Source organism: Sinocyclocheilus anshuiensis, unplaced genomic scaffold, assembly GCF_001515605.1.
Source record: "Sinocyclocheilus anshuiensis isolate Anshui unplaced genomic scaffold, SAMN03320099.WGS_v1.1 scaffold1830, whole genome shotgun sequence".
In the NCBI taxonomy this organism is placed as follows: Eukaryota; Metazoa; Chordata; class Actinopteri; order Cypriniformes; family Cyprinidae; genus Sinocyclocheilus; species Sinocyclocheilus anshuiensis.
This window is the reverse complement of record NW_015546014.1, coordinates 286,428-296,839: the sequence shown is the minus strand read 5'-3', so window position 1 is coordinate 296,839 and position 10,412 is coordinate 286,428. Positions and strand designations below refer to the sequence as shown.

Genomic DNA, 10,412 nt, shown 5'->3' with positions numbered 1-10,412 from the left:
CTCAGGTGTGTGTGTGTGTGTGTGTGTGTGTGTGTGTGTGTGTGTAAAAGGGATGCTTGTATGCAGGGTCTACAAGTCCGTTTTAGTCACACCTGCCAGTGGCGAGTGAATTGAGACTATTTACCTGAAATGAAAGTCGTTGAATACGTGTGATTGGCCGCAGATAATTTCTTTAGTAGACGATTTATACTGTATGTCTTTGAAGTCACTCTTGCCTTTTACAGTAAATCAATGAGGGTTAAAGCCTGTTCATATCAAGGACAATAACTTTAATGTTAATTACAAAAATACAATATTCTAAAGGTGTGGTGACATTAGTGAGATTTCACAGGCGGTGAAGGTCCACTTTCTATTGTGTTGGTCTAGCATTGCGCCATATGTTGATTCTCTGTTTGAATCTCTGCTTGATCCGTGTGTTCAGTCTCTTAGCTGACGTTAGCGTTTGGTTTTTGGATGCGTTTCTTTAACTCCATGAATGATGGGAAGAACACCAACAACTAAGTGAGCAAACGCTGGCTGGCATTTGTTTAAAGTTCTATAAATATTTATACTCTGCTGTGTTGGTCTCTGGCCTGAGCCGTGCGATGCCCACGTGGCACAGAAGAGCTTCTGATGGCCGTCTGCACAGTTCTCACCAGCCCACACAAACAGACAGAATATGTAGTGTCTGTCATACACAAGAGATGATTATGGACTGTGATAAGCAGAAACTCCTATTTTAGCTGTGACTTGTTTCTGTGGGAGTGGAAGTGGTCTTTGGAGGGTTTTTAGGTGATTGTGGGTTGAGCTGTGTCTCCATCTGTGGATGTGAATGAAGAACTGCACTCTGATGATCTTATTACAGTGCTCTAAAGATGATCACATGCATGTGAGTGAACAATAAGTAAGGATTTCCAAGATGGGTTTTTCATGGAAAAATGTGTGCATGCTATTTTTGTAGAAATGAATTGGTAAACATTTTCAGCAGTAGTTCAAGAATGTGCACAGTAAGCATTAAAGTTATATGATTATATGATTAAACATAAAGATATGTTTACATATCAAACATAAGTTTTCAAGCATAACCAAAACCAGCATATCCAAGCATATCCAAGTCTCAATTTAATAGTATTTGCCATGTCATAAAAAATTAAAAATACACTTAACACCTTTTTTTTTTTTTATCTCATTATCTGGTATTTTAAAGACGCTTGCTAACCTTTGCATGCAGTCATGGTGAACTGTGATGTCATTTATTATTTGATTTGATTTTATTTTATTTTACTAAATTACTGCATAAATTCCAGAAACATTTTTAGTCAGCGATAACGGTGTTTTTGTGCGGTGTTATCTTAGTATTATACAATATTATAGTATTTATTAATTTATTATTAGTATTTAGTCATTTATTATTAGCATTTATTAGTAATGCAAATTTTTATTAGTATTTAGTATTTAATAATTGTAATATTAAAATATCATTTTTTAGCTTTTTGTTTTATTTTTCAGTTCTCATTTTCATAGTTATTTAGTCATTCTGATGTGCTTTTGTCATTTTGTTTTTTTAATATTTCTATTTAGCTTTTATACATTTTATTTTTATTTCATTTTTAGTAATTGTAGTACTTCCACTTAAATTTATTTCAGTTAGTTGCCAGGGCAACATTTCTAATTTTGAATTAGTAAAAAAAAAAAAAATCTTATTTCATCAATTTATATTTTAAATTTAAATTTATTTAGTTAACAAACATTTTAACAGATACATAAAAAAACAAAAAAACAATAATAACCCCAGTTTTGTGTCCCAAATGTGGTCAAGTATTATGCAAATAATACATTTTCTGGTATTACATGATTCTATTTACTATATTGATATATTTCTCCATAGTTCTCCATTCTCTAGTTTATCAAACTGTTGTTACTTGAAATCAGATAATTTGTTACCTAAGACCATAACTTTACAGCATAACTGTAATGGTTTGGCAGGGGATACATTCTTGGTCACTACAGTGGCTGTTTTGTTTTTATAATGCTGTTTTGTAAGCGTTATGAGTATTAATGATTTAAAGTATGACCTGGTGAACTCTGGTTGAGAGTGAGGAGAGGTGAATCTGCAGGACTCTTCTGGGTAATGTAGTTTGGCCTGTTTTCTAGGCTCTTTGTGCTGAGATAGAGCAGCAGCTGCAGGAGGCAGCAGAGCAGCAGGCCTGGACTGAGCTCTCCACCGCCGCCCAGGATCAGCTCAGCATGCTGCAGTGCATTCTGGGTAGCATGGAGGACACAAAGGTGAGAGCTGTGCCATCAGCCTGATTGAGATGCTTGTCTTTGCATGGATGTGGTGTGTTTTGATGGTGGTGTTGATGTGGATCAGGTGAAGAGTGAGGAGGTGGAGCGCTGGCTGGATGCGGTTGAGGAGCTGCTGTCTCGAGACGCCAGCGGCTTCAGTCACGGCGACAAACTACAAGAAGAACTCAACCAGTGCAAGGTCAGAGGTCAACGCATTCAATAAGTCATTCATGTGAAAGAGTAATGGCGAATAATCCAGCTAGTTAAATAAAAGGCTCAATATACTCACAGCAAAGATCTTTTTCATTCTTCATTTAAGGCTAAAAAAGAAGTTTGACATGCTATTGCTGCGGTATACTGTTATATGTGAATATATGTTGCACACTTTCCTCTCAATAACAAAATAAATGCACAACAAACATGACAGCGGTGAGAAAATAGCAGTCAAATGGATAGTTCAGCCGAAAATGTACATTTGATGTTAGTTTACTCACCCTCAGGCCATCCGAGATGTAGGTGACTTGTTTTCTTGAGTAGAACAGATGACTTTTAGCTGAAACCGTTGTTCTTGGTGATTTATAAAATGAAAATCAATGGCTACCGGCACTTTGAGAGTCAAAAAAAAGCATATACAGGAAACACACAATTAATACCCGTGGCTTTTGACGATATATTGAGGTCTTATGAAGCGAAACGATCAGTCTGTGCAAGAAACTGAACATTATTTGTAACATTACCTGTAATCCAGAGCCTCAGGCAAACAGGGAAATCTGATGAATTTTCTGTGAATGGGTTCTTTTGGACAGTTTGTTTTAATCATCTGGTTCAATTCACTAGTTCATGTGATCATGCAATGTATACGTATATGCAATTATATCATTAAAGCATCCAACAATGATGTGAAACGTGGATGTTTTACATGTCTAAAGCACATAATGTGAACAAACTAGTCTCCATCAGGAACTGGAGCACTGAATCAGTTCATTCATCACAGGATCAGATACCCCGCTATTTGGGCTCATTTCGAGTCAGAGTGACTGTCAGGCATCTGAAAGTGAGTTTTGATTGAGGAACTTGTAGATCTATGTTGCTCGAGCCGCAAACGGTTTCAGACGCTTCAGTCCGATTTGGTGAACTGGTTCAACTAGTTCACTAAAAAGAATTGGTTAAAAAAAATGATTCACTCACAAACTGAACATCATTTCGGACCGTTTGTCTGAGGCTCTGGATTACAGGTAATAATGTTGTAAATAATGTTCATTTTCTTGCACAGACCGATCGTTTCACTTCATAAGACCTTAATATATCGGCAGGAGCCATGAATACTAATTTTGTGTTCCCTGATATGCTTTTTTTGACTCTCAAAGTGAAGGTAGCCATTGATTTGCATTTTATCAAGGACCACAGTTTCAATTAAAAATCTTAAAAATGGTCATCTACAACTGGGATGGCCTGAGGATGAGTAAATTAACAGCAAATGTTCATTTTTAGGTGAACTATCCTTTTAAGAATGCATCTGATCATAGCAATGTGGATTTGCGTGCATGAGCATGTGATTCAAAACTCCATGTTATACAATAGATTGCTTTAAAGCAAGCAACTTTTCAGTATTAAACTTAAATAAGCAGTGTCAGTGCAGCTTTCAGTTAAAATTACTCTTCAATACCTGCTTTAAATCAGCTCTCCAGTGCTTATGTTTTTACTTGTGGACGTCTGATGGACTAACTCCAAATGAGCTTTGATCGACTTTGTTCACACTAGTTTGTTCTTTGATTTCGCTTGAAGTATACCGGGTCTTTAATGCTGCTAGTTTTACATAGTTTCTAGCTGTTTGCCGCTGGTTTAGTTGGTTTATCAACAGGTCCAGGGTTGTCCTGGTTGACCACCGTGGCTGAGCTGGTGGTGGACTTGTTGAACTGGTTTGCTAATCATAGTTTAAACTGGTTGAGAAATCAGCTGAAGTTGATGGTTGAGCAATTTCCTCAGCAAAACCGAAACGTTAGAGTTTCTCTGGAGTTGTTAGTGATGTTTGAGTTTTGTCTGTGCAGGAGCTGCTGAGTGAGATGGAGAGCGTGGCCTCGTCTCTGAAGCAGATAAAGGAGAACGTGGCAGCCGTGCAGCAGAGCTCAGGACCGGGTCTGATCAGCTGGGGGCAGACGGAGCTGGACGACAGTCAGAGACGCTGGGACACGCTCAGTAAAGAGGTGAGAAAGAGAAACACAGAACACTGAATGCAATGGCCTTAAAGGGATAGTTCACCCAAAAATGAAATTTTGATGTTTATCTGCTTACCCCCAGGGCATCCAAGATGAAGGTGACTTTGTTTCTTCAGTAGAACACAAACGAAGATTTTTAACTCAAACCGTTGCAGTCTGTCAGTCATATAATGAAAGTGAATGGGAATCACGGCTTTGAGAGTGTAAAACATACACAAACAAAACCAAATTAAACCCTGCGGCTCGTGACGATACATTGATGTGTGAAGACACGAAACGATCGGTCTGTGCAAGAAACTGTCATAACAAAAATAAACACCGGTATTCGGTATGAACCGGTATACCGCCCAGCACTACTCTGAATTACTGCAATGTCTGAACTGTCCTGAACTGTTCGCGTCTTCTTAAGCCGGTGTGTGACGTGTCTTCTTCTTCTTCTTGCTTTACGGCGGATCGCAGAATTATTAGTGCATTACCGCCACCTATCTCTCAAATGGACAATTGACACTCTATCTACAATCTCAATTAGGAGCGTCAATGGTCCATTTGAGAGATAGGTGGCCTTTGTGTTCTACTGAAGAAACAAAGTCACCTACATCTTGGATGCCCTGGGGGTAAGCAGATAAACATCAAATTTTCATTTTTGGGTGGACTATCCCTTTAACATCTATTAGCTACACAGCAAGGGAAGAGCTTGTTCAAGGTGGTTTAAGTTTCAGTAAGCCACTTCCCAACCCGGCTTGATTCAGGAACATGTTCTTCTGGGATAAGTCACGTTATGTGGATTTTGTTTGCAGTTGTTGAGGCGTGAGGAGCGTGTGAGTGAAGGTCAGGAGAAAGTGATGAATCTGAAGAAAGATGTGGCGGAGATGCGCGAGTGGATGATTCAAGTGGACGAGGAGTTTCTCATGAGAGACTTTGAGTACAAGAGCCCAGAGGAGCTGGAAGAGGCGCTGCAGGATATGAAGGTGCGTATGAGTAGGTTGAAAATAACAGATCTATAATAACTTTCATTATTAATATTGATTAATTATTTTATGCATTATATATTGTGTTGCGTATTAATGTACAGTTATACTTGTATTTTCCAATGCTATTTTAGTATTATTTATATACTATTATAGCATTTATTAATGGAACTAGTGTTTTTATATTTTGTTTTTATTTTAATTTTAGTTTTAGGAATGTTGTTTATGTGCTTTTGCCTTTTGTTTGTTTTATATCTCTATTTAGATTGAATTTTATTTTCTCAGTTTTAGTCATTTAAGTGCTTCAACTAATCTTTAGTTAGTTGCAAAGGCAACATATATTAATATTTTCTATTAAAATGATTTAAATAGTTTGTTTTGATAACACTTTTTACTTTTGATTATACATAAACAAGTGGTCTGTTAAGCATTATATATTGTTTGTTAAACATTTATTAGTAAAACATAATGTAAAGTTGTACCTTTTTATGATTAAAACTAATTTCGAGCAGGTTGTAAATGCCAAATAGTTTTGATATCATGCAAGATTTTTTTTTTTGAATGTGTTATTGTTTTATTGTGAATGTGTTATTTATAGTTTTTTTTTTATCTGTATTATTTTATTTTTTATTATTTTTTCTAAAGCTCTGACAATGTTAGTCAAGTTTCTTGTGTCAACGGCATAATTGTGCCAAAGGTTTTTCATGATAATTTTCTTCCTTCCTATTTATTTACATACTCACTTACTTAAAGACTTCTGTGTACATGTTCTCTCTCTTGCTGTGTGTTTCAGAGGGCTAAAGAGGATGTGTTACAGAAGGAAGTGCGTGTAAAGATTTTGAAGGACAGCATTAATGTGCTGATTGGAAAGACGCCCCCTGGTGGTCCTGACCTGAGCCCTGAGCTCACTGAAGTGCTGCAGAACTACCAGAAACTCTGTGATCGCTTCAAGAGCAAGTGCCACACACTTGAGGTACACACACACATAGAGGAAGCCTTGCTATTTGACAGCCCTGCTCCAGATGTGGTTTGGCTCCTCTTTGGATGTTTAGCTGAGGTCTGATGTGTTTGTACTGATGTTCAGGAGGTGTGGTCCTGTTGGATCGAGCTGCTGCAGTATCTGGATGCGGAGTCTGGCTGGATGAACACACTGGAGGAGAAAGTTCAAGCCACTGAAAACCTCCCAGAAAACACAGAGTCTATCAGCGAGGCTCTGGAGGTAACGGCTTTCATGTTAAAGGTGTGGTTTAGCACGTTCGACAGATTTTTGCAGCCGAAATCCAGTCATTTCAATATCAATCCACGTCATTGAGAATTTCAAGTGAGGGTGAAAGATTTCGCAATAGGGTTGGGAATCGAAAATCAATTCCAATTCCAGAATCGGATACTTGTTGTAAAATTAAAATTTCGATTCCGACATTCCTCGCTAATCTAAACTCTCCAATATTTGGCTTCGATCAGAAGCTGTAGCAGCTAAGTATAATATCTGTGATAAGCTAAACATGTTGCAAGAGAGGTGTCACCACCAACATGTCAAAGCACTTTAACTTAACAGATCTTTAAAGATCACAAACACCAATGTGATCTTATTCCTAAATGACAACGTTTCAACTGGTAAACCTTTGGCGTGTGCGATCATAACGGCGAGATCATAAAACTGCTTCACAAACAGTTATTTTCAACAGCACAGTATCATTATTTCTGTGTTATAAACATTAAAATAATCACAGAAGTATGGGGATAGAAGATTGTAGTTTGGAAATAAACACTGATGTGTACGGTAGCGATCAAATTTGAGTAAATCACCTGTTGAAAGTAATTTGACACTTCAAATAAAGATTTATTGATTACTTTGTTACACCAGTAGGTGGCGAAAAGGGGCTGTTAAAATGTATTTGTCTTTGAATCATTAATTCAAGAGATTCATTCAAAAACTCTGATTCATCCAGTGATAAAACAAGTAAATATTGAGTGAGTCATTGAATCATTCATTCAAAATTACATGTGATTTTGTTTAGTTGTCTAATGTTTTTTCTTCAGACTCTTGAGAGACCCACTAGCTCCATTCAAAAAAAAAAGTAAATAAATAAAAAAACTCAATTTATCCAGAATTGTGCAGCTCTATTTTGCACACAAACAGCTGAATCCAGTTTTTTGTATAGCCTGCTGAATTTTGTTCTTGGTATTCAGCAACTATATGTTTTGCAAGAAGAGACACAGAATAATTGTGACCACAAAACCAGTCATAAGGGTACATTTTTCGAAATTGAGATTTATGCATCATCTGAAAGCTGATAAATAAGCTTTCCATTGATGTATGGTTTGTTAGGATAGGACAATATTTGGCCCGAGATACAACTATTTGAAAATCTGGAATCTGAGGGTGCAAAAAAAATAAAATAAATAAAAATATTGAGAAAATTGCCTTTAAAGTTGACCAAATGAAGTCCTTAGCAATGCATATTGCTGATCAAAAATTAAGTTTTGATATATTTACAGTAGGAAATTTACAAAATATCTTCATGGAACATGATGTTTACTTAATATCCTAATGATTTTTGGCATACAAGAAAAATAGATCATTTTGCCCCATACAGTGTATTGTTGGCTATTGCTACAAATATACTCGTGCTACTTATGACTGGTTTTGTGCTCCAGGGACACATACTGTATATGTTTTATATCTAAATGTTTGACTTCGATTCTTAACGATTCCAATGTGGTTAAAAGAATGGAGTCGGAATTGGAGTTGATAAAATTCAAATGATACCCAACCCTATTTGGCAACAAGTTCAAGCTGCTCACACAGATTTGCTGCGCTGATCAACAGAAAGTGATACATTGCTACATTATTGACAATAGATTGTTTTGCCCACAAAATGACCAGACCTAAAATGTTACAAATACAATGTGAGCACATATGTTTTTTGATTGTCTGATTGAGTGATCGGATCGCGTTTTGGACACCGAGTCGGATGTTAAAAGTATGTCCATGGCATAAATGGGAGTCCTGATGTGTCTCTCTTTCAGTCTCTGGAGTCGGATCTGCGTCATCCGGGTGATAACAGGACTCAGATCCGAGAGCTGGCCCAGACTCTCATAGACGGAGGCATTCTGGATGAACTCATCAGCGAGAAACTGGAGAGCTTCAACTCGCGCTACGAAGAACTGACTCAGCTGGTGTGTTCGTTTTGAACAGAACAAATGATTCACCAGAACTGATTCAGATTCACATCATATGTGCAGTGTTACATTCATGTGTGTGTTGTAGGCTGCTGCACGTCAGATGTCTCTGGAGCAGAAGTTGGGGACTCTGAGAGAGAACGAGACGGCGTTACACACACTACAGACGTCCCTCACACAGCTGGACCAAACGCTCACCTTGTACCTCACCGACCGCATCGACGCCTTCCAGCTGCCTCAGGAAGCTCAGGTATGAGCTCCTCGTTCAAACCACATATCTACACTGACATGTAGATATTCAGAGATATCCAATAACCAATGACAGATATATCATTATATTACTTGTATAATACTATAATACTCTTTTACTCTTGTGCCTTTAACATTAAAAATGCTCTCTGCAGGTCATTCAGGCCGAGATCGCGGCCCATGAGGCCACACTGGAGGATCTGAGGAGGAGGAATGTAGGTAACGTGCCTCCGACTGTCCCAGAGGGCAAACCAGTGCGAGGAGGGACCCTACTGGACCAGTTACAGGTCAGACACAATACTGCCCCCGCAGGACAGGAGCGGTAATGCACATACTTCACCATGGTTTAGTTAATTACCAAATCCTGGGGGCTGTTTCATAAAACAAGTTTACCAAATAAGCCAGGCTTATTTCAGTTAGTCTGACTCGTTGTCAAATGATTTGGTTCCATAAAGCAAATTTACCTTAGCTCAAGCTCAGTCACTGTGGCAACTTATGCTGGGAAACTAACCTGGGCTGCGTTTCCCAAAAGCATCGTAAGCTTAAGTACATCGTAGACACATTGAACCCAATGGGAGCTGCTTTCAACTTAAGCTTATGATGCTTATTGAATACGCAGCCCTGGTCCGGAGCAGGCTACCTGTCAGGCTAAACTGAGATCCTCTAACACTGACCAATAGCAAAGACTGTAGAATACTCAAGACGTGTCACTCGTATAGATTTGAATGGGTAAAAATGCAACGCTTAATATGGAAGCCCCGCCTTCTGAATGAAAGAGCCAATCGCTAACCGGTAAAGTCAGCGCGTCACTGCAGCTTCCGTTAGAAGTCCCGTTAGAAGTGTTATTTTAGTATTATTTATATAATATTTTATAATAAATTTTGAATTAGCTTTTTTCAGTTCATTTTTTTGTAATTTTGTTATGTGGTTATGATGTTTTATTAAGTTTTAGTCTTGTTTTTTATATTACTATTGTAATAAAATTATGTTTAATTTATTTCAGGTTTAGTTTTAGGGTTTAGTTCAGTTTCAGTTTTAGCAATTGTAGTGCTTAAACTAAAGGTCACTTAAAGGTCTTTTAAATATTTATATTTTATTTTATTTCAGCTGTATTTCAATTAACAAGACTGTTTCAACCCAGATTTAAAAAAAAAAATAAAAAACCTTAAAAAATTACAAAAATGTTGAATGCACAAAAACTGGAATATTTTTATATAGTTTTTACCAGATTTTTGCTTTGATTTTCAGTCTGGAGAGGTCAATGCTAGTCTCAGAAGGTCAGGACCAGTCTGCTGGGTTGAGTTGACGGATCCAATTCTTCCAAGAGGTATCAAATGCAGCAATACTAGATGCATACATTGTTTTAGAAATGGAAAGATATGCGTAATAGTTCCATTTAACTGTACAATAATGGTAATATTAAAATTTGTATATGTTAGAAGCACTACTTTTTACCTATTATATTTCACATTTACGTTACTTAAAGATGCTGTATCTGTATGCATGCTCTCTGTGTGTGTGTGGGTGTGTG

At 37.4% G+C, this 10,412-nt stretch overlaps 1 protein-coding gene across 1 annotated transcript in view; it reads left to right on the top strand.

Annotated features, from left to right (window-relative positions):
* The window catches only part of LOC107698511 (utrophin), a 275,871-nt gene that overhangs the window by 74,131 nt on the left and 191,328 nt on the right, over positions 1-10,412 (top strand). The window contains exons 23-31 of the mRNA XM_016499536.1: positions 2,134-2,265; positions 2,351-2,464; positions 4,314-4,469; positions 5,279-5,449; positions 6,243-6,422; positions 6,534-6,668; positions 8,480-8,629; positions 8,721-8,882; positions 9,037-9,168. Coding sequence (XP_016355022.1) covers positions 2,134-2,265; positions 2,351-2,464; positions 4,314-4,469; positions 5,279-5,449; positions 6,243-6,422; positions 6,534-6,668; positions 8,480-8,629; positions 8,721-8,882; positions 9,037-9,168 — 1,332 coding nt within the window. The remainder of the gene's footprint in view (positions 1-2,133; positions 2,266-2,350; positions 2,465-4,313; positions 4,470-5,278; positions 5,450-6,242; positions 6,423-6,533; positions 6,669-8,479; positions 8,630-8,720; positions 8,883-9,036; positions 9,169-10,412) is intronic.